The sequence below is a fragment of the Lissotriton helveticus genome, chromosome 10, assembly GCF_964261635.1.
Source record: "Lissotriton helveticus chromosome 10, aLisHel1.1, whole genome shotgun sequence".
Taxonomy (NCBI): Eukaryota; Metazoa; Chordata; class Amphibia; order Caudata; family Salamandridae; genus Lissotriton; species Lissotriton helveticus.
The window spans coordinates 658,283,329-658,308,925 of record NC_136071.1 but is presented as its reverse complement, the minus strand read 5'-3'; the positions used below and the strand labels follow the sequence as shown (position 1 = coordinate 658,308,925).

Genomic DNA, 25,597 nt, shown 5'->3' with positions numbered 1-25,597 from the left:
GACAACTAATTTATTTTGCTTATGAATACATAGCAAGCATTTTTTTAATATGTTCTTTTGCAACTCGTTTTTATAAGCTAATGATTCCTCTCTCGCGGCCGTGCTGCCTGAATATGTTTAATCTGCACCTTGGCTTAGTTGACCAACTCATACGTTGCTTTTTAGTTTGAGATGGATAGCATATTATTTGAAATAATTGTCAAGTAATGCATGTAGAAAAAGTAGTTTGCTATTTATTTGCCCCAAAATGCTTTTTATTTCCCTTGAAATAGCCGTGAAGCTAAGTGGAGTGGGCTTCCTGTTTCAGTGACTTCGTTAAGTCCAGGTAACTGGCAGGGTGAAAGAAGCAAAGCTTTAGCCTCTAAAAACTATTTTCCTATTTCGGAACCCTCCATCCCATCCTTCAGTCCCACCATCCTTCACATCACTGTTGTGAGGTAGCTTTCATTAGTTAAGCAGCTCACGTTTTGGGATTTGTCTGGGTATTGCTGATGGCAGATACATAATTGCACCTTAAACAGCGCTACTGCAGTGATTAGGAGCCCAGGAAACACTTTAACACAGGAAACCTTTTATCCACTTCATGGTAACTGTCAGTGAAGCGGGCTGCTGTGTTTTAAGGAACTGCCTGTCTGTTGAGGAGGAGAGGTGGCAGATTTTTACTCGAGATGTTGAATTAAAAGTTGTTTCTGTTTCTACTAATGCTCTTAAAACTTCCCTTTACCCTCAGGTAACACTTAGCAGCAAAAACAACCCTATGAAGTCTTCACCGTCTTCTTATCTATACCGACATTCTAACAGATTGGCTCTGATCATAAAAAGGAACAAGCATTTGCAATGCAATAGGTCTCGCATTAGGAAAGTTTGAGCTATTGGTATTGTAAATGGCAAAGTTTTTATTTGTTTTTTTTTTAAATAGCTAAATTAATAGCTTTGTCATTTACAATGCCAATAGTTATAACTTTCGCAAATGTGATACCTATAGCATTTGTAATGCAATATGTTTTGTATTTACAAACCGCAAGAGGACAAAAATACCGCAAATCAAACATTCTCGACGACAGAGAGCCCCTGAATTTGGTGTTGTCCTTGTCATTTTTCAACCCAGGTCATGCTGGTGCATTGTCCTACACACGTCAGGAGGTTTGACAACGCTGCTGTAGGGGCTTTTAAAGCAGAAAAGACGACCACTCCTTTCATAGCACCGTCCTCAGTCACCTATCATTGATGCCACTGTAACCAGCAATCCAGAAATAGCATTGCGCGCACGACAGTGAGACACTGTGCACTTTAAGTCCCCACACAACACAAGTGCACGCGATCAGACCCTTCACACCACCGGGCATACAGCGCACCCTCTCGCCCCCCACCAAGCGCCATAAATCAATGTCAGCCACGGACACCCTGTCACCTTAGAAACAACAGTGTACACATACTATCACCGAACAGACCCGTGCACACTCGCGGCACTGCACACGTTCAGCGCTGATGCAGCAGTGTGCAGTGACACCTCCTTCGCTGCACTGTGCACCTGGCCAGTGAGTTTGAAGCGCCGCCTTGCACAGCCCGTGCGCATTTGCACTGGCGCTCTGTACAGGACTGTGCACACTGCCAACCCCGAAAGTGTCAACCCTGGCACAGAACTTTCAAACTCTACCCGCTCTACAGAACCCACTGAGCTACCTTCCGGGGCCGTGGCCGCCCAGCCTGCAGGAGGGTGCACAGAAGGTGCCTTTATGCCCAATCTGCACTTTTTCCGCTGTAGCGCTCAAGCCTGAGGACACTCACTCACCCAGCCAGCATCAGCCTGAAGTTTGCCATCCCGGTCTCGGCTCCGCGGGTCCTAGAGTTGGAGATGCCCAGGGGCGGCCCTAGCCCGTGCCCAGGTACCCGAGGGGTGTGGCGCAGTATCCTGCAGTGCCAGCACCTTCCCCTGTGCGCGCCTCACTCACTCAGCTCCAACCCTCACAAGTCCCGGCCGGTACACTTGGTCTCTCCGAGAGTGTGGCCGGCTTTAAGAGGTGGGAGGGGCAGGGCGGGGTGGGGCAGATACCCGGCCCCGCCCGCTGGAGCCGCAGCTCTCACTGGATGCTGCGGGTCTGGGGGAAAGTGATGGACTAGTGCACTTCGAGCTGTGTTAACCCGTTCCAGAGGGTGCGGAGAGGCCTGGACCACAGGGAAGAGAAGGGGAGGGGGCACTGGGGCAGGATGGGTCTGGCGAGAGAGACCCTGGATCAGAGTGGAGAGAAGCCACGGGCGAAGGAAGAGAGGCCACGATCGGTCGGCGCAGCGTCACAGCACCCGATGGGAAGCAAGATGGGAAGCAGGCAGCCCGAGGTGAGGCTGCCGTAGCCAGTGCGAAGAGAGACGGTCTCCTCGAGGTTGCGTCCGGTGAACTTGGGACTGCAAGGGAGAGGAGTGTGCGAAACAAACAAGTCAAAACGAAACCTAAGAGCCGCGCGCGTGAGCTTCTACCGTAGACAGCTCACGTCGCGCGGCTCTTAGGTTTCGTTTTCCTAAGCGCATGGCAGAGTCGCGCTCGCACACATGCGCGCTCACGAGGTCAAATCCGAGATCCGACACGGAAAGCGCGTGCACCTCCCAGTCCCAGCGCGTGCACCCCCCCATTTACAAATACTAAAAGTATACTAAAGTATACACTAGGTCCGTTCGCTACGCTCGACCTAAAAACATACGTTTAATCCCTCCTATAGTGGTCTTGATATATGTTGAGGCTGGTGGAAAGATGAAAGGGAAATTCATAGGCATCTTATTTAATAGGAGTAGCCCCCTCCTTGGTGGTGAAAGGACTGACCGTAGCACTTGCTTGGTCTAGTGTTGACTGGATTGGGTAACCAGTGCTGATACTGGGTTGCTTAGCTGGCCTTCCTGGTCGGGCCCTTGTAGATCTAGTACATTCAGGACGCTTGAAGAGAGTATTGCAGAAAGATGACTGTTTCTGGATTCCAGGGCCAGCACTAAAAAGACAGGCTTAAAATGCCCAGCCGATTTGGGGGTGGGGGGAGGGGGGCGCTGACATAACAGTGGGAAAGTTTTGCTATACAATTAAATCCAGTAGATGCCTAAACGCTTAACTGGCATAGCTAATTACTGATTCTGTCTTCAGTACTTGGTACTCCTAGATTGATATACAGATGTTTTTCTCCATTCGCTTGCCAGGTGGTTTGTCACATGCTGCTTTTTCATTCGATATATATATTTTTTTTATTGAAATGAACAGAAATAAGCTAGACTGCCCTCGTTTGAAGGACTAAAGCCACAAATGCCTGCTTTCTCCCCAAAACGTCTGAACAAATTCATCGTAGCAGTGTGCAGCTAGTTCACCATGTTCAAAACCTCCTTCATGTAGTGTCCCACTCATTTCCGCTTCTAAAGGAGCATTGTCTACTCATCTGTTAACATCATCCTCCAGGATCTCTGTGGCTGGACACGTTGGGTCTCGTTGTATTTGGCTAAATGTATACTGTGGACATTTTCGTTTTCGAAGGCCCCTGTTGCAAGTTTGTTGGAAGGTTGCATTAACTACTTTCCAGAAAGAAAACCTCTCCTTCGGAGGAGCAAGGACCTGGCATCACTCGTTTTTTGTTAACCTCCTGAATACGAACACACCCTCTCTGCACATTTTCACTCAGTTTACTACGATGGAAGAGGCTGTAGGGCTGTGGTTTTAATCATTTCACTTTTTAAGGTGTAAAGTAGTATAGCAAATAACATTGAGTTCTAGGAAGTCATTGCTTTTCGTTTTTATTTGAAACGTTTCAGAGCGTTTTTATCAAGGTTACTTACAGTTCATAAATAAGGCTTTTGATCATTAAAGTGATAGCTGTGGTTAAATTAGGTATCCAAAATGTTGTGTGTGTTTATATATATGTGTGTGGGTTTATATATATATATGTGTGTGTATATGTATGTGTGTGTATATGTGTGTGTATATGTATGTGTGTATATGTGTGTGTGTGTATGTATGTGTGTGTATGTGTGTGTGTGTGTATATGTATTTGTATGTGTATGTATGTGTGCGTGTGTGTTTATATACACACACATGTACACTCTGTACAGTCATGTTGAAATTGTTTTACTTTTCATTATGTGCTAATTGATATGTGGTTAATTAACACTTTGGAATTTCCACTTTAGTGCAGAAGACGCACAAGAGGAGCTCCGCGAGTTTCAGGAAGGAAGTCGAGAATACGAAGCAGAGCTTGAGGCACAATTGCAGCATACAGAAAACCGAAATCGTGATCTTGTGTCAGAAAATAACCGTCTTCACATGGAGCTTGAATCCATTAAGGTACAGAATCTCATCATAAAAATATGCTGTGCTCATCTACCACAGATTATGTAACTTTAGGTGCCTAGTTTGGAAGACTTTTTTTCTCTGTATAGTTTATCTCTTGAATTACTAGAGTCTGGGTTCATGAGATGACAGCCTTATAGAGGGTCCCCATTTATTAATCTGGTTTGTTAATTTTTCATTTTTAGGATGTACCAAAGTCAGTCAAACTTGCATCTAATATTGTGTCTTAGCATTTGTTAATGAACAATCACAGGGAGCCTGATTCCACCAAGGCTTCTTGAAATCTCATAATGTTAGTCTAGGTAACAATATGCTAGCCTACATAGTTTAACTTTCTTAAAAATAGAAAAACCTATACAAAAAAGAGTACTGACGCATCCATTAGTAGTCCATACGGTAGTGCTAAATCAAGGCAAGTAGAAACTCTAAAGTGAAGAAGACAAAGTGAAAATCCTTAATGTTCTCTTATTATACATAGTTTTTAGGTCTTCCCTATGCAGCGCATGCGCTGCATAGGCAAAAGACCTTTAGAAATCGCTTCGGCTTTGCAGGCAAAAACGTGCATGCATTCCATTGCTTTGAATGGCAACGCTTGCATGTTTGGCGAATCTCTTGCGGGAGCGAGCTTGGACACCATATGTTTGTAATTAACTTGCAAACATTTGGTGCTCCGGCTCGTTCCCGCAAGGGAAACGGGTGCATACCCCATCCATTCTACCCTCCCCGTCATCGGAAAACAGGCTTTGAAGACACCTCCCTGCTCTGGAGCAAGTACAGGCTCTCTGATGTATTCACTTCCCAGGTAACGTTTTTTTCTTCGACATGCCAGGAGGCAGACACGCGGCTTATACAGCGCACTATTCATGCCCACTTCACATCAGCACAACTCGATCAATGCCTCCTGGGCTACGCACAGCACTCCAGCCTGGTACTTCAAGGGGCTATAAAGCACCCGCTATAACCACACAAGTGAGTCCTTCAGTACACCTGGCTCTGTGCGGACCCCAAGGGCTGCAGCTAAAGCATGGGCAGTCGCAGGCAGACATGCCAGGAGGCAGACACGCGGCTTTATACAGCGCACCACACAATGAGACAATATTGCTGTAACGAAGCCTGCCTAATGCAGGTGGTGGCAGATGTATACATTTAGTTTGGCTTTTTTATATAGCGCGAACTTTCCCCAAAGGTGTCGGAGCGCTGTGCAATAGGGCTGCAGCTAAAGCATGGGCAGTCGCAGGCAGACATGCCAGGAGGCAGACGCGGCTTTATACAGCACACCACACAATGAGAATATTGCTGTAACGAAGCTTGCAGAATGCAGGAGGTGGGCAGTTATTTTTTTTAATTTTGAGCAAACTTTACCCGAAGGAGTCAGAGCGCTTTGCAATACAGGCCATTACATTACATAAGGATATCGTGCTTTGTTCTGACAGAGAAAAACCGCCAAACTGACAGCGTGCAGACACCCCCTCAACTAAAGTAAGTTAGACACACTGCTCCAGACGGAAAAGGGCCCAAGCCACACAGGCACAATGATCCCAACAGAAAGCCACCGAGATACAAAGAGATGGAAAACACAGGTTTGTGCGGAAGGTCACAAGGAGGCCGAAAGCCAGACAAAGGCTGCTTATAGGGAGCCACAGATGAGTAGCCAGCCACTTCTGGGCACACGCCTCGCACTCAGAGCATTGCCTTTTCAGAGGGGGCTCAGAGGAGGGGGGGGTGACTGACAGTACAGGGCTTGGAGAAGTTAGTGGTATTTATTGTCTTGGTCCCTGAACCTATGCCCTCACCTTCACATCAATTCTGTAATTAAACTGGGGCCAATAACTAACATTGACTGGCTGCTGGCAGGAATCTGTCCAGAGGTGGAATCTGATACTTTCCAACTGTTACAAGATGTGTCCTGGGGCCCTGCCTACAAAGGTGTCATTTTCTATCGTCTACAAACTAAAAAAGAAAGCAGAAGAAAAAATACTCGTTGTTCTGCATTCCTTTCTGGTTCGCTTTCACATTTGTAGCACATTCTTTCCTGCATTTGTATAAGCCTCTTTTTATATTTGTTCTCTATTTTTCTTTTTTCTGACTACATTCTGTGCTACATTCTGGTACTTTTGATAGTATTTGCATATATTTTGTTTTTGGGTTTAGTACTGGGTTACCCGCTTACATATCTCTAATAATATTCAGAGGCAAAATCCACACACAATAGAACACATACAACTTCTTTGGCAAAACCGCCTTCTCAGAATATGACAATTTTTACATGTACATAAAACATGACCTATGCAAAGACAATACTAGTAAATGCCACCTTAGTAAACTGTGCAATTCAGAATATTACCTCAAAATGCAAGCATCTGTCAGCAGTTTGGTATGCTATTCACAGCGATGATGTCGGACATGCTTACTCAAGCTTTTGTTTTAATTTCGTAATACCATTGAATGGACATAATTAGATGTCGATTTTTTTTAGAAGGGCTAGTCGTTTACATACTACTTACTGTCCTACCCCTTTGTCCTTGATGCATTGCAATGTCGTTTCACCTTATATAGTTCTACTCATGTTTTCAACCTTAAAACTATGTACGGCCGAGCTAGTATGGCAAAATCTGACCTCCAAATTACAAGTTAAACAAATCTCTTAAACTATGGTATTGCACAACTGAGTTACCCTACCTTGACAGCACAGTCCAAGCTAATATTAGTTGGACAAAAAAAACTTTAAGTACTTCACAATGCAGTCCTATAATATGCCTATTAGTGTCAAAGTGTCCATGTTAAAGAACAGTACACGTTGTAGCACTCAGGATAATGTGTTGCATGGCTAAAAACGTATTCGATCTCTAAGGCGAGACCTATTGGCTATGCCAATGCTTGTTATTCTTTGTGTACATCACACGTCTTAATACAAATAACGCCAAGATGGGCAGCCGACACAAGTTTCGTCCTTTTGGACTTTTTCAAGGCTGCACATAATATATATGCATCGATAAACACGTATAGGAAAGCCATTTTATGTTATGTATAAATAACACAATAGTGAGTAAATCACAAGTTAAAAATAAGACTAAGGCAAAAAGTACGGAAGCAGAGGTGTTTTTTCGCGGCGTACTAAGTTCATTTAAGTCTACGCTTGTGCAAGCCGTCTAGTTAGAAGAGTCTGCTCTATAGAATAGGCTTATCACGACCTCCCTCATCCTCTCTCGGATTTTACAATTTTGACTTAGCCTCAGTCCTTGGGGCTGCTCGGCAGCAACGTTCGTAGGTGCTTTTTGCATGACGCTCCTCCTTATGAAATTATTTTTACTCAATTCATGATCCAAGTATATGCAGGTACCATGTGCTGTGCATGTTCTACATGGTGTGGGTGACTTTACCATGGGATGCACTGCGTGGCTAAACGTAATTAGTTTTGGTACACGCTCCTGTTCTCACTACTTTGTAGACTGCTTATGTGTATAAAAAAACGAAAGAAAATCACATCTAAATAGGTTATATCTCCGGTCGAATTTATTTCCTCCTGATTGGGAGGTGTGCATTTAGTTTTCTAATACTTGTTTGGTGGCAGTATGTACTTCTCATGTTGAATTGGTTTTAATCAGTACTCAGACTGTTTTACTTGACACTACGATGGTGGTAAATCATTTTTTAGTCACCAAGCACTATTAGCATGGGATGATATGTGGTACATTAAGAATTTTGTGGGGAGATAAGGTTTGGACTTTTGCCTCTCTTGGTTTTGTATGCGCCATACTCTGACAGGGTCCGGTCTATACTTTGAGCATGGGCTCTGCACCTTGGACTTTTCCACTTTACTCAGTCACATTACTGTCTTCTCCTGGTATCTACCTTGGTCCTCTCTATATACATTTTTGTCCCCTCTCTTTCCTTCACAATTTGAGTTAACCAGGTTGCATTAGTCTCATTTTTAACTTGTGATTTTCTCACTATTGTGTTATTTATACATAACATAAAATGGCTTTCCTATATGTGTTTATCGATCTTTATATTATTTGCAGCCTTGATGAAGTCCAAAGGACGAAACACGTCTGCTGCCTGTCTTTATGCTTTTGTATCAAGACGTGTGATGTACACAAAGAATAATAAGAAGAGAACATTACGGATTTTCACTTCGTTTTCTTTACTTTAGAGTTTCTACTTGCCTTGATTTAGCATCACCGTATGGACTACTAATGTGTGCTTTGTACTCTTTTATTTGTATACGTTTTTCCCAAGAGCTTGCGCTGGGGAGTGTACCCTCTGGGGGGCCTAGGGCCAAGTTAGCAACACAAAGACTATTAGCTACTAATAAATACATCCCATAACGTTGTCTTAGATGTACATTTGTGTTTGGCAGAAGCCACTTTTGCATTCTTCTTAATAATAGGCTTGTCCTCCTGCCGAGCAGCAGCTCTAGAAATTCACCACAAAACAAATACTGAGTAACCCGATTGATTTGTTGGCCCTGTGGTTGGCAGTAGGGCTTCAGTTAAAAATACCAGTGGTTGTAAAGGTAAATGCAGTACAACTTGTACTTCTTAAAAGCAAATAGAAATAGATTGTTTGGCACACCTTGCCGACGTGCTAGCTGGGTCGATCTACTTACGACATTTAGAGCGGTCTTGATTATGCTTACCTGCACAGGCAGAAGGGAAGAGCTTTGAGGGGGAGGCGAACAGACTAGGGTGTGGTGGGCGGTTGATAGCGTTTGTTTCGCTCTGATGTCATTATTCAGGAAGAATGTCCAATCCTGTTATTTGGCCTACGCCTAAAGTACTGAATAACAAAGGTGTTCTATTATGCTGAAACCAGAGGGGTTTAAGAAGCTGAGCCTCTTGTGGCGCATTTGGTGAGAGCTCAACTGTCTTCAAAGAGTCTTGGGACCAGGAAGGGCTTTCGAAGTGAATCTGAAATTTTCTCAACCTTGTTCTAGGAGAGTCTTGAACAATAGTTTGACAGATTTGAGCTCAGGGGTTATAGGACTTGTTTATTGTTCATTTAGAGGAGTGCCAGTAAACTGTTTGAGGGCTGGGGCTGGATATGTTTAAAAGTTTCTTTGTTGGGCGTTTCTTACTAGCAATTAATATTTAATTTCGTCTGTGCAGTCAGCATACTTAAGCGCCTATGTGGACTCAAGTTTCATTCTAGTTTTTATTGTCTGCTTACACAAATGATTTTCTTTATGTTACTTTAGATTTACAATATATTGAGAGCATGTTACTCTATTTTCTTGTTGACTGCATATGGCAATGTTTTGTACAACCGTGACTAAAAGGGCAAGGAAACTTGTACGGAAAGAAAAATAGCCAATTGTGAGCAATAGAATAGAGAAGCTATTGATTACTGACACTGTTAACTGTTTGTGGCAGCCAGCTGAAAGGCGGCACTTAGCCGTGCTGGGCTCTTTATTGTATTCAGTTGGCTCAGTCGCCCTGCCGAGTTCACTACGCGCGTGTGATGTTCTGGTGGTAAAATCTAGGTCCGTGTTACAAGGGTCGGCCAGCAGTCAGTACATTAGATGGGGATGGCACAGTCCATTTCCACCTCAATAACTGCTCGTGTTAGCTGCCCTCCTTGCAGTGTATTTTGTGCTTTAATGATGAGTGCTGCATTTGGAGGTTACTTGTTAAGATCTACCCCAGTATGTACTTTTTGTTACCAGAAATAACCCCTTCCCCCTCAGGCACTGGGCCTGGTTGCTCCTGTACGGTTAGTCAATGTAGCCATGTTTGAAGCTCACAGGCAACGTCACATTATCCATACAACTCTTCATAGGACATTCAGACTGTTTCTGATCACCTCACATGTTGGCAGATACGGGAAACGGTGTTACTAGGGAATCTGACCAATCCACCTAGGATCACAAACTGTGGTGCATTGGCAAGCTGGGTCCAGTCAGAAGTTAGGCACCGAGTTACCCTGCTCAAGAATTTGCTTTTTGTTTTTATTGTAAATTATCGCCAATAACCTGAAAATAACTCGCCGCCATAAAATCAGTACCTTTATTTCAAGAAAAATGTCACGAAATAAAAGGGGGCGCTTCTTTCAATAACTAGATAACCCTTACAAATCTGACCGATTTTAATCTATCAAAACAGTGTCAGAATTTTATATGTAAGCCTTTATTAGATATTTCAGTAGATAAAACAAAAACAATTGGTTTGCGCTGTTCCTTGGAAAACGTTACATTAATGTTAATAAGTGAATATCTGTTGAACTTTATCTAGTTGCTGTCTAATTGTAAATAACATTTATAATGTTTATTAGGTCGTTACTTGCATTGTACTGGTTTCGCTTGTTTGTGTGTCAACATTTTTAGGCTTTGCCTCTTTGCTTAGGCGTTTGGTAAAGTTACTGTGATCTTCATCGGGTAAGAGTAGCAACTTTCCCTGTATCCTAGTCTTCTGTAGCCTGCTCTGTGTCCTGAATTATGTTCGCATATACTATCAGTGCAGTGGCCGTGAGGATGAGGGTAACTAACCTGCTGGGGCAGTTAAACTAGGAGTTTATTGTTCAGGCACATACATCACTCCGTTTCCATGTGAACTCCGTGAAACAAGTCACGGACTGCAATATTGAGATTCTGCGTCACTAAGATGTACACCTCTGCAGATAGCATATATTTACCAATCTTGATGTTATTGGTAGGTTGAACGATACTTCTGTCTGTTACCTGTGTGGGAATTCACGGTACATTAACCTGTATTGTATTGCTGTATTAGCAGTGCTCTGCATTAGGTTGCATTTGTTGTCCATGCTGGCTTTAATTTACTTGAAACCATGACTGCATCAAGTGGCGCTGGTGCTGTATCACAGGATGTATGTATGTCAGTGGTTTAGGACGAAAGTGTAGTAGACCAGTAAGATTTCATGTAGCATCTTGTGGTAATACATAAAGCATGGTTCTCTAAGCGCAGTGTTTGCTGTATGTATGTTTTTACACCTGGTGTATGTACTGTAAATATAGTGTGTGAAATATATATATATATATATATATATATATATATATATATATATATATATATATATATATATATATATATATAATTACCTGCTGGCGGTCGCCAGTAGGTAGTTATAGTTAGGATCGTTTTCCATAGGAAATCCGCAACATTCTATTGGGAATAACTTTGGCGCCGAATGAGGGATCTGCCTGTAATTTTCCTTAACTTTGCCTCGCTGCGCTCCGCTCCTTCCCCGAAAGTTTCGGGGGGATCTGTCAAGCGGGGGCCGAGATAAAAGGGTTCCCAAAACGTGTTTTCCCCATGTTAATTTCCATAGGGCGGTTGGACTCACTTTTAGCCCGAACGGCTGAATGGATTTCCACCAAACTTGGCAAAATTGTAGGGACTGGTACCCCGATGTGCCTTTGCTATGTCTCAAGATATATGCTCCAGTGGTTTTTACGAAAATTAACTTTCAAAAAATATATATTGGGCTACATTGGGCTATATATATATGTTAGAGCCCAAATGTAGCCCAATGTAGCCCAAAGATGGCCACCAGAGACCAAAAAAACCAAATGTAGCCCAAATATCCGCCAGATGTAGCCCAACTATAGCCCAATGACAGAATGTCCCAGAGTGTTCTAAAGAACAACTAGAGCGCTAACAGTCTTACTTATGACAAAGTATGGCACACCTGAAGTCATCTTGATTGGAATAAAGTGCATTCAAGAACACCGTAGCACTATAAAATCTGGAAAGCTGACAACTAAACTAGTGCAACATTGTCATACGAATAGACATGCATTTAAGTGGTTGGTGCTGGAGAAAGTGACAGGAGACACACATTCAGTGGAACGCCTGTTAGCTAGGAAAGAAGCCAAATGGATTTTTCAAGAGAAATCAGATAAAGTGGGGCTGAACGATTTATTGGAGTGGAACAAGATACACTGAACCCCCCATCAGAAAAGAGTCTTTTTGGCATTCGTATGAGGTTACACATATACTCTAAATGTGGCATGTTATAATCCCTGTTGGTTCATGTATATATGTTTAAACCAGTATATATACAAATATTAGATCCCCTAGAGATAAAGGGTTTACCAAATGCACGGGGAACATCCTCCCTTGGGAGTTTCACTCATTTTAGTGCAGACAAAACTGTACTTTATCCACTGGATATTGACGCACAATTTTATGTGGTCTAAAACAGCAACAAACAAAAGGGTTCGATTGTGTATATAATAAAATCCATGAGGATGCAAAAAATTGTTGGGACTCCGGGTTGAGGCGAACTATGAAACTTACAGGAGATTTCAACATGCACGTGTATCTATTCAAAACTAAAACTGAGGCTGGATTTTCTAGGTAAAGGTGCATAAAGTTTTAATGTTTTGATCCCTGAGAAAAAGAGAGATCGAGATCACGAGCGAAAATCTCGCGTGATTTAGATCTCGTAGAGCATTTCACATTAAGGGAAATAGGAGTTTGCCCAATCTAAGATGGCGGACGCGTGTTCACGCGAGACCGCGCAAGGCACTACAATTACTTCCCTCTTCCCAATGGTAAACATGCATGGGCTGAGATACGGCTGCCGATCCTCCACCATCCGGTAAGGGGTAGGGTCGTCCAGTTGGCATGGGAAAGAAGTATTGAGGTGGCGTTCTCCGTAGCTCGGGCTGTGTGTGAGAGACACACCGAGCATGATAAAGACGGATCGCCTTCAATTTTTGGGAGGCACTAATCGTAGCTAGACTGTGCTGTGTGTTTATCGAGTGCCCATTTTAATAACTTGGAGGGCTCAGTATCTACATTGTTGCACCACGTATAGGTATGGACTATTGCAGATGCCTAACGAGTGAACTTTTCTATCACTTCCAGTAGTTTGAAGGGGAGGAGTGAATAATCGACTTATGGCGATTTTCCTGTCATTTTAAATAACAACCTTGTTCCACCCAGCTGGTAGGAGCACCTATGGCCAAATGAGGGTAATTATCAGGAGGTCAATTGTGTGGTATACTGAGTAGACACGCGCTAAGTGCCTGGGTTAACTACATTGGTGTGGATTTTATGTTTTTACAGTTGTGAAGACGTTTGGGTCCATTTGCAGTGGCTTTAATACACATGACGCCCTGATGAAATTGCCTAAAACCTAAAAGGCAATGAAACATGTCGGCAAGTAAAAGTATGAGTGGTTAAATAGGTTACAACCACATCTACTTTTTTCTTTTTATCCTTCCATACACAACACAAGAAACTGAATAAAATTGTACTGTCTGTGTTGTAGTAGGAGTGTTTTAATGTTCTGACTGACACTGTACTGGTCACTTTTTTTGCTTTATGTTCACTGCACTTTTCCACAAAATCTTTTGTGTGTTTGGACACTATCTTTCTGTTTCGAGCTTGATGGTACCGATGATGACAACAGGGCTGTCCTGGCGAGTACCAGTCAGGTCCCCGTTTGGTGGTGCGCCCGTGAGGTGCCATCTCGCTCTTGCACACTTTTTTTCGGTTTAGCACTATATATGTTGGACACGAGATTAAGTGTGGTATGATTGGCCTCACAACTGTATTTTAGTTTTGTATGAGAATCAGGCAACTGTTTGAAAATAGCACTACCCTTAGGTATATCGGCTACCCCATTTAATACTTAGAAAGGGGAGTAAGGTTTGCAAATAGAAAGCAACAAACGAAATATCCTAAATAAGGGTGGAATTTTCAAGTGCTTTAATAGTCTAGGTCTTGTTTTGTATTAGTTGGAATAAAGTGTTAACACTTAAAACATTTAATTTGCAAAATTGCAAAAACCTTTGAAATTCACTGAAAAAAACATAGGTTTGAGGCCCTATATATAGTTAGGAATTAGCATTTAAAAAACCTATGAAATTCACTGAAAAACACATAGGTTTCACACCAGTTATAGTTAGGAATTAGCATTTAAAAAACCTATTAAATTCACTGAAAAAACCATAGGTTTGACACCAGTTATAGTTAGCTGGAAATTTTACTGACATAAAACCATTGAAATTCCCACGTTATAGTTAGTTGGACTCACTATAACTTGCGCGTGCAATGCACTGCTGATGACGTCACATATTACATCACTCATGACATGGTCAGTGACATCACTCATGACATCTCAAATGACATCACTGTTGACATCATCCAGTGAATTTGTATCTTTCTGAAAAATAAATATTTTTTATATATGTATATCTAAAGGTTGATGGAAGAATAAATGGGTAAATAAATGTCTAAATGGATGTTTTTTTGTGTAAAATTGATTGGTTAACTGACTTATTAAATGTATCTTAGTGAATACATATATTAGCGAGTAATGTTTAAATATTTAAATATCTGTATCTGTGTCTCACTTTGTGTATAAGTGGCTGCATGGGTTGGTGAGTAGCTACATGAGTGTGTATATGGGTTATTAGTTGTTTTTATGAGTATCAGTATCAGTGTCTGTATGGTTCGGTGGGGGATATTACTTAGAGCACAGATGCATGAATGAGTGACTCACTATTTGTATGTATTTTGAAGACCGCATGTGTGCAAGACTGTATGGGTGGATGATTGTGTGTATGGGTGGGTTAGTGAGTATGTGTTTTTATAATTGATTGTTTAAGAGAGTAAATATGTTTCCGTTTCTGTAGAAGTATGTGTAGTGGTGTGTATATAGCAGTATAATCAAGTAAATGTTTTTTTGATAGTTTATTTGCATGTGTGAATTTGTGTGAGTAACTATATGGATGAGTATTAGTGTGTAACAGGATGTATAGGTGTATGAGTACATATGATGAGTAAGTACATGCATGAGTGACTATATAGAACTGTTGGTGAATGAGTGTATGTGTATGTAGATGTTGGAATTACCTAATAAGTTGTAATTGGTATTGGTTTCTCCTTTTTTAAGAAAATGTTAGTTTCTATTTTTGAATGTGTGTGTCAAAGGTTATTTTATGCTGATAGGAGGTCTGCCACTTTGTCACAAGGATGTTGTCATCAGTGATGTCTTATGAGATGTCATCAGTGATGTCATGAGTGATGTCACTGACCATGTCATGAGTGATGTAATATGTGATGTCATCAGCAGTGCATTGCACGCGCAAGTTATAGTGAGTCCAACTAACTATAACATGGGAATTTCAATGGTTTTATGTCAGTAAAATTTCCAGCTAACTATAACTGGTGTCAAACCTATGTTTTTTTCAGTGTGTATATATATATATATATATATATATATATATATATATATATATTGTGTGTATATGCTGAAATCCGCCAGATACCACATACCTGAAAGTAGAATGTGTGCACTCAAGATATCCTGATGCCAACGTAGTTTATTGGTAACTACTTGCGGTGCCAAAATGAGTAGGATGCCACCCCATGCAGACAATGTCTAACCTTTTGGCTGTAGACTCTTGGAAGGCTAGCAAGCATGTTCTCTGCACACATCATAATTCGAATATGTTTTAGCATACATTGAGGAGTTTCGAGGTGTACAAATAAAACATACCTAAAATTACAGATTTGGCCTGCCTTTGAACAGAGAAAATCTTTGTGGACAAAATTAAGCAATTGATTAAACAATTCTGGCAGTGCGGGTTCGCTGCAAGGGATTTAGAGCTGCATACACTGAACACGTTTTTGCTTCAGTTGAAAGTCCGACCTTTCCTGCAAATCCCTTTTCAACTTTTCCATAATCTTCTCAGGGACAGCAATACGTGTGCACTATTTGTGACGTAAGATACCAGCACTAGCACTAGTACAGTACCACTTGGGCACTTGAGAACAAAACAGAGAATTAAAAACGTGATTTCAACATAAAATAAATGAAGTTTAAAGATGGAAGCAATGTCTGAGTTTTTAGGGTTGAAAAATGTACCTCCTCACTACTTTTGAGTTTTGGTTGTCAGTTGCCTCTTAGGCAGGCAAACACATTAAAAAATAATTACAGGGGGGCGTGGCCGGGCAAGATGGCCGAACAGACGTGATCTGTGTCTGCTCCCGGTCCGCGCTCGACTCTGGCGGCTCTTTCTGGCGGTACGGAGACACCACAGACCTCCCGAGTGGCTCTATGGAGGGCTGAGGCATAGCGGCGGCAGCGAGTGCGCTTTCTAGCCCGAAAGACGCAGGGGAAGCGCGCCTCCAACCTCTGACTCCAACGCGGGAACCACCGGCGGCCATCTAACGCTCGCGATCGCTACAGAGGACACCCTTGGGACCTGCTAAGATTGCCGAGGACACGGTCGAGAGTCCCTACAGTCATACGCCGGTCTAAAGGTGGGGGCGAGCGGGGGGGGGGAGCCTCTGCACACTGAAACAGTTCCCTACCTCGTGTGCCTGACCCTAACATGGCGGCGGAAATCCCAGAGAAACACCGCATTAAGCGCTGAGAACCTTTGCGATATGACAGACTGCCCACCCGGACCCCTGCGCTTCCCACTGCTTGGTAGCCAAGAATGCTGATGGCCAGAAACAACGCCTGCCTTTCTCCTGGGAGCGCTTGATGCTGTCCTCCACGCTGACGCTGAGGTCGCCGCCTGTCATGCCCAGGAAGGCCCCCACCTCTCAACTTGCCCTGTGAGTCCGGGGACACTGGTCCCCCCTGCAGGCTTGAATCCTCAGTGACGTGAAAACACCTGGGGACTTACCTGATCGGCTGCTTCATCGCATCACCTCTTTGAAGCGCGGGGGGGCAGGCGTCGAGTGGGGATTGACGAGCCGCCCCTACCAGCAGCACCTACCCACCCTAGAGCTTTAGCGACCTGCATCGCGCCCAGGGGGGCATGGCCCTATGCCTCCTAAGAAATTGACGTTAAAGAAGTCCAGCAGGGTATCGGATTTTTTTTCCGCTTCCTCCAAGGGTGCCGCTCTAAAAGGTGACCCATGGACAGCAACGATGGCACTCACTAAAGCGGACCTAATGTCCATGTTCAAAGAGTTCAAGTCGGACCTACGCAAAGACATTGCTCAAGATATTAAATCCTCCATCGACCTGCTCCGGTCTGACCTCTCGGAACGCCTTACCTCACTGCAACAGGATGTAGACTCAGTGGGCACGAGAGTCCTGGACCTTAAAGAGCACCAGCGTGAAGAGGAACGTCGTGTCCTGGAACTACAGGGTGATGTCAAGTCGCTCAAGGAGCACCTATCCCAGGTGCAGCTTAAGGCGGAGGACCTTGAGAACAGGGCCCGCCGAGAGAATCTACGCATCCGAGACCTGGAGGAGGGAGCGGAGGGGCCGGACCTTGAGGCCTTCGTAGTGGGCCTATTCTCAGAAATAATCGCCCCCCAGACTCTCAAGATTAAATTAGACAGGATCCATCGAGTGGGTCCTCAGCAGCCGGGTGGAGAGGAAACGACCCCGAGACATCTTAGCGAAATTCCACTCCTACAAGACCAAGGAGGCGATCCTGCAGGCTGCACGTGCTAAGGACACAGTCTCCTTTCAGAATTTCTCATGCAGCATTTTCCAGGATGTAGCACCATCAACGCTAGCACGGAGGCAACTACTCAGACCGGTCACTGCCATTTGCGGGCCGACCACATTAGGTACCATTGGACTTACCCTTTCGGACTTAGCTTTGACCTTCAGAGCAAACGGCGTCACATCACCGATCTTCAGGAAGGGCTGGACCTGCTCGGCATCGCTGCACCCACGGAATCGCCATAGTCAGGCACCCCTGAAGGCCCATCTATGGAAGACCCCTCCGCCTCTGCATGGTCTCGCCGTTCGAGACGCTGAAACATCTTTCATACTCCGGGATAGGCGAGCCTGCTGCACCACGCCAGGGAAATGTGCCATGCGGTTTCTGACGCCGATTTGATCTTCGGTGGGGGCCTGCATCTACCGGGTAAGCAGAGGGGACCGTTCCCTTAAGCCCCTCTGCGGCCCCTGCCTCCCAAACGGTGAGACGCTGCAGAGCAGGTCTTCATGGACGGAAGCGGTCTACTCTGCCCTGTATTGGTAACCACACAAGCACAGGCCTGTATACTGAGACTACTGCTGTTGACTGTATTTTGACCTGTCCACTGTAGGATGTCATTTGCTTATATTTCACTTCCTTCGGGGGGAGCTCCGTGAAGCAAGCCTAATGCTGGCCTCGTGTCTGCGGCGTGCGTGGCTACCGCCATGTACGGCTTTGGATTTCCTAGCCCGCTCGAGCGGGCGCGGACCGGGTCCTCGGACCCTAAGTCCTCAATGATCTCACAGGGATCTTCTAGATCCTGCTTCGAGATCGCTGTTCTAGTTAAATCCCCTTTATGGGGGGGACTTGTTGTATGTGTGGTTATTTTCGTTTGATTTGCTTTGCTTTCTGGGTTCAGAATTGGAGGGGGGGGGGACTTGGTGGTGGCCTTTGCAATATTGACCATTGGGAGGATTTCTGCTCTTTACAGAGACCCGGGGGCTTAAAGTGTCCTTCGTTGGGAGACCGGAGGAGTAGTACGGAGGAAGGATGGGACATGGAGATTAGTGAGACAGTAGAGATGTACGAGATTTCCATACTGCTATGCCGATAACCGTAGGCACCTTGAACGTTAAAGGGCTTAATTCCCCTCGGAAGCGTCAGAAAATGTGGAAGTATTTAACCGATCATCATCTAGACATAGTGGCCCTTCAGGAAACACATTTAACTAGGGCGGGAGATTCGCGTCTGAAACACAAACAGTACCCGCTTATTTATAAGTCCTCAGCTGCTACAAAACACAGGGAGGTGGCGCTCTTATTCCGTTCCACTACTCAATTCCAGCCCATTGGGGTGCAGAGTGATAGAGATGGGCGCTGGCTTATGGTCAAGGGATGTTTGAAGGGGAAGCGTTGTACCTTTGTGGCCCTCTGCGCCCCTAACACTGGCCAAACGGGATTTCTGCAAGCCCTATTGAGAAAGGTGACTGATTTTGCTGAGGGGCCTCTAATTCTTATGGGGGACTTTAACCTGGTGTGGCAGGCAGACTTAGATGGTACACATACACGCCGCTCTGATCTGGGCTCCTTTTCCAGTGACACTCAAAGGCGCATTCAAGACATAGGCTTATTGGACACGTGGCGTGTTCTATACCCCCAGACCTGGGACTATACCTTCTTCTCCCATATCCGTCATTCCTATTCCCGACTGGATTACATCTTCACCAGCCAGTCCCTGCAGGGGGGTCTCCGAGAGGCCAAGATATTCCCCATGTCAGTCTCGGATCATAGCCTGTATTCTATCTATCTCGACTGGTATGGGAATGCCCCATCTACCCCTAGGTGGTACTTTCCGGCGTCATTGGCCAGGGACAAGGAAGCTTGTACCCAACTCCGCGAAACTATCAGAGAATTTTTCACCCTTAACCAGCCGGAAGACACATCAGAATACATTACATGGGACTCTTTTAAGGCTGCACTGCGGGGTAAATGCATTGCGCTCAACACAGCCCTGAATAGACAGCGTGCCAAGGATAGGGAACTGCTGGAGGCGGAACTTTCGGCCATATAACAAACCCATAACCTTAAACCCACCAGACAGACATTGCGCCAGCTCACATCGATCAGAGGTAAACTCGGGGCTATATACAACAATAGAGCGGAATTCACACTTCTTAAACTGCGTAACTTATCCTATACTCGGGGAAATAAAATTGGGAAAAATTTCGCCAGGCAATTAAAGGATTAGCGGGAAAGAGAATACATAGGGGGTATTCAGAATCCCTCAGGAGTCATTACCCATAAAGATGAGGACAAGGCGGAACTTTTTGGGGCATTTTATAAAACTTTGTACTCCGAAGATTCCCTTGACGAAGACGGGCAACAGGAATTCCTGAGACAGCTGCCCATTCCTCCGGTCTCCCACGCTTGGAATGAGGAGCTTGCAGCTCCGATCACTTTAAAAGAGGTCACCTCGGCCATTAAGGCATTGAAGCCCCATAAGGCACCGGGCACTGATGGGTACACAGCGATTTTCTATAAAACATTCTCCACTGACATCAGCCCCCACTTAGTTAAGCTTTTTAATAGAATGGCCACCGACGGGGACAGGACTGGTTCTATGTCAGAGGCTGTGATCTCGGTAATTCCCAAACCAGGGAAAGACCCCTGGCGTTGCGCGTCCTATAGGCCTATTGCCTTCCTGAATATAGACGCAAAACTGTATTCTTCTATTCTGGCTAAGAGGCTGACCGACCTAATGCCGCTCCTTATTCACCCAGATCAATCTGGTTTCATTGCGGGACATCAGACCCACGACAACACCCGCCGCATTGTTCATTTGATAGAAAAGGCTAACAAATGTAAGATCCCAGCGGTTTAAATTGCGTTGGATGCTGAAAAGGCTTTTGACGGCGTCTATTGGAAGTTCCTATTCTACACGCTCTCGGTATTTGGTTTCTCGCTGCAATTCCTAAACATGATTCGGGCCAATTACCAACACCCTGCTCTAAAGTTGCGGTGAATGGAGTGCAATCTTCTCCCTTTATCCACTCCAGGGGGACTAGGCAGGGATGCCCTTTATCCCCCCTGCTATTCGCTCTCAGTATTGAACCACTAGCGATTGCGGTCAGAGAGAACCCTGGGATCAAAGGTCTACCCTTCACTGGGGAATCACATAAGATCTCTCTATTTGCGGACGATGTCCTCTTGTTCCTTTCAGACCCGACAGTGTCTATTCCAAATTCCTATTTACAAATGGAACTTGAGCGTTTTGAGTCAGTGGCATGCTTTAAAGTTAATATGGATAAATCCTATATTCTTAACCTCACCGTCTCACAACAGGAGGTCCTCCGACTCCAATCCCTTACGCCCTTGTCATGGGCCGCCTCCTCCAGCCAATATTTGGGTATCCAACTGACATCAACAGTAGAGAAATTATACTCTGCCAACTTCCCACCCATTCTTAATCGCATTCAAGCGGAGCTGACAAGGTGGAAGCCTCTCTTCCTCTCCTGGCCGGGTCGCGTACACGCGGTTAAAATGACCCTTCTCCCTAAATTACTATATTTATTCCAAGCACTCCCAATTGAACTAGAAGGGGATTTTTTTAGACGTGTAAAAGCTTTGATCCTACGCTTCATTTAGCAAGGAGGACGAGCCCGTTTTTCCTTTTTAGGGCTCGCCTGCTGATGCGCATGCGCATAGCTGGCGAGCTCTATTGTGGCTTAAACAGAGCTTAACCATCTCGGCGATTTGTTGCAGTGCCCGAGAAAAAGCTCGTGCACATCAAAGCCACCAGCACATCAAAGCCCCCCTCCCACAGGCATCCCTGCTTCCCCCAGCCGGCATTTCTCCTCCCCTAATTATTCACTGCACGGCCGGCAGCAACATCAAAGGATGCTGCTGCCCTGACTCGCATTTCTCCTCCCTCCTCCCCTTTCACTGCCCAGGCCGGCCGTACTTTCACTTTACACGGCACCCAGGCCCTGTCTGCTGTTTATTTTAACATGGCAGCTTTTATGTTTGTATAGTCAGAAATGTTTGTCATTTTTTTTCCATCAAAACCTATACAAGAATACTGAATTTAAAAGTTGCCTTTAATTGGTGCATTAGCTAGTATCTAGTCTCTCTGAAATCATAATTGCAGGAAAGACCTCTAGTAACGAACTCTGTAGTCAGATACCAGGACACCGAGGCACCCACCATACAGCTCCACCGAGGCACCCACCATACAGCTCCACCGATGCACCCACCACACAGCTCCACCGATGCACCCACCACACAGCTCCACCGATGCACCCACCATACAGCTCCACCGAGGCACCCACCATACAGCTCCACCGATGCACCCACCACACAGCTCCACCGATGCACCCACCACACAGCTCCACCGATGCACCCACCACACAGCTCCACCGATGCACACATCTCCACCGACACAGCTCCACCGATGCACCCACCACACAGCTTCACCTACACAGCTCCACCGATGCACTCACCACACAGCTCCACCGATGCACCCACCACCCAGCTCCACCGATGCACACAGCTCCACCGACACAGCTCCACCGATGCACCCACCACACAGCTCCACCGATGCACCCACCACACAGCTCCACCGAGGCACTCACCACACAGCTCCACCGAACGACCCACCACACAGCTCTACTGATGCAACCACCACACAACTCCACCGACACAGCTCCACCGATGCACCCACCACCCAGCTCCACCGATGCACCCACCACACAGCTCCAACGACACAGCTCCACCGATGCACCCACCACACAGCTCCACCGATGCACCCACCACACAGCTCCACCGATGCACCCATCACACAGCTCCACCGAGGCACTCACCACACAGCTCCACCGAATGACCCACCACACAGCTCCACTGATGCAACCACCACACAGTTCCACCGACCCAGCTCCACCGATGCACCCACCACAGAGCTCCACAGATGCCCCACCACACAGCTCCACCGATGCACCCACCACACAGCTCCACCGAGGCACCCACCACACAGCTCCACCGAGGCACCCACCACACAGCTCCACCGAGGCACCCACCACACAGTTCCACCGAGGCACCCACCACACAGTTCCACCGAGGCACCTACCACACAGCTCCACCGATGCACCCACCACACAGCTCCACCGACACAGCTCCACCGATGCACCCACCACACAGCTCCACCGATGCACCCACCACACAGCTCCACCGAGGCACCCACCACACAGCTCCACTGATGCACCCACCACAGAGCTCCACCGAGGCACCCACCACACAGCTCAACCGATGCACCCACCACACAGCTCAACCGATGCACCCACCACACAGCTCCACCTACACAGCTCCACCGAGGCACCCACCACACAGCTCCACCGAGGCACCCACCACACAGCTCCACCGAGGCACCCACCACACAGCTCCACCGATGCAGCCACCACACAGCTCCACCGATGCAGCCACCACACAGCTCCACCGATGCAGCCACCACACAGCTCCACCGATGCAGCCACCACACAGCTCCACCGACACAGCTCCACCGACACAGCTCCACCGATGCACCCACCACCCAGCTCCACCGATGCACCCAGCTCCACCGACACAGCTCCACCGATGCACCCACCACACAGCTCCACCGATGCACCCACCACACAGCTCCACCGAGGCACCCACCACACAGCTCCACCCGATGCACACAGCTCCACCGACACAGCTCCACCGATGCACTCACCACACAGCTCCACCTACACAGCTCCACCGATGCACTCACCACACAGCTCCACCTACACAGCTCCACCGATGCACTCACCACACAGCTCCACCTACACAGCTCCACCGATGCACTCCCCACACAGCTCCACCGATGCACCCACCACACAGCTCCACTGATGCACACAGCTCCACCGACACAGCTCCACCGATGCACCCACCACACAGCTCCACCGATGCACCCACCACACAGCTCCACCGATGCACCCACCACACAGCTCCACCAAGGCACCCACCACACAGCTCCACCAAGGCACCCACCACACAGCTCCACCGAACAACCCACCACACAGCTCCACCGAACAACCCACCACACAGCTCCACCGATGCACCCACCACACAGCTCCACCGACATAGCTCCACCGATGCACTCACCACACAGCTCCACCTACACAGCTCCACCGATGCACTCCCCACACAGCTCCACCGATGCACCCACCACACAGCTCCACTGATGCACACAGCTCCACCGACACAGCTCCACCGATGCACCCACCACACAGCTCCACCGATGCACCTACCACACAGCTCCACCGATGCACCCACCACACAGCTCCACCGATGCACCCACCACACAGCTCCACCAAGGCACCCACCACACAGCTCCACCGAGGCACCCACCACACAGCTCCACCGAGGCACCCACCACACAGCTCCACCGAGGCACCCACCACACAGCTCCACCGAACGACCCACCACACAGCTCCACCGATGCACCCACCACACAGCTCTACTGATGCAACCACCACACAGCTCCACCGAGACAGCTCCACCGATGCACCCACCACACAGCTCCGATGCACCCACCACACAGCTCCACCGAGGCACCCACCACACAGCTCCACCGAACGACCCACCACACAGCTCTACTGATTCAACCACCACACATCTCCACCGACACAGCTCCACCGATGCACCCACCACAGAGCTCCACCGATGCATCCACCACACAGTTCCACCGATACACCCACCACACAGCTCCACCGACACAGCTCCACCGATGCACCCAGCTCCGCTGATGCAACCAGCACACAGCTCCACCGACCCAACTCCACCGATGCACCCACCACAGAGCTCCACAGATGCCCCACCACACAGCTCCACAGATGCCCCACCACACAGCTCCACCGATGCACCCACCACACAGCTCCACCGAGGCACCCACCACACAGCTCCACCGAGGCACCCACCACACAGCTCCACTGAGGCACCTACCACACAGCTCCTCCGATGCACCCACCACACAGCTCCACCGACACAGCTCCACCCACCACACAGCTCCACCCACCACACAGCTTCACCGAGGCACCCACCACAGAGCTCCACCGAGGCACCCACCACACAGCTCCACCGATGCAGCCACCACACAGCTCCACCGATGCAGCCACCACACAGCTCCACCGATGCAGCCACCACACAGCTCCACCGATGCAGCCACCACACAGCTCCACCGATGCAGCCACCACACAGCTCCACCGATGCAGCCACCACACAGCTCCACCGATGCAGCCACCACACAGCTCCACCGATGCACCCACCACACAGCTCCACCGATGCACCCACCACACAGCTCCACCGATGCACCCACCACACAGCTCCACCGATGCACCCACCACACAGCTCCACCGAGGCACCCACCACACAGCTCCACCGATGCAGCCACCACACAGCTCCACCGATGCAGCCACCACACAGCTCCACCGATGCAGCCACCACACAGCTCCACCGACAGAGCTCCACCGATGCACCCAGCTCCACCGATGCACCCAGCTCCACCGACACAGCTCCACCGATGCACCCACCACACTGCTCCACCGATGCACCCACCACACAGCTCCACCGACACAGCTCCACCGATGCACCCACCACCCAGCTCCGCTGATGCAACCAGCACACAGCTCCACCGACCCAACTCCACCGATGCACCCACCACAGAGCTCCACCGATGCACCCACCACAGAGCTCCACAGATGCCCCACCACACAGCTCCACCGATGCACCCACCACACAGCTCCACCGAGGCACCCACCACACAGCTCCACCGAGGCACCCACCACACAGCTCCACCGAGGCACCCACCACACAGCTCCACCGAGGCACCCACCACACAGCTCCACCGAGGCACCTACCACACAG

General features: G+C 47.3%; 1 protein-coding gene across 1 annotated transcript in view; it reads left to right on the top strand.

The window, feature by feature from the left end:
- Window positions 1-25,597, top strand: part of NDE1 (nudE neurodevelopment protein 1) — a 178,921-nt gene that overhangs the window by 41,920 nt on the left and 111,404 nt on the right. Inside the window, exon 3 of the mRNA XM_078663189.1 lies at window positions 4,159-4,312. Coding sequence (XP_078519315.1) covers window positions 4,159-4,312 — 154 coding nt within the window. The remainder of the gene's footprint in view (window positions 1-4,158; window positions 4,313-25,597) is intronic.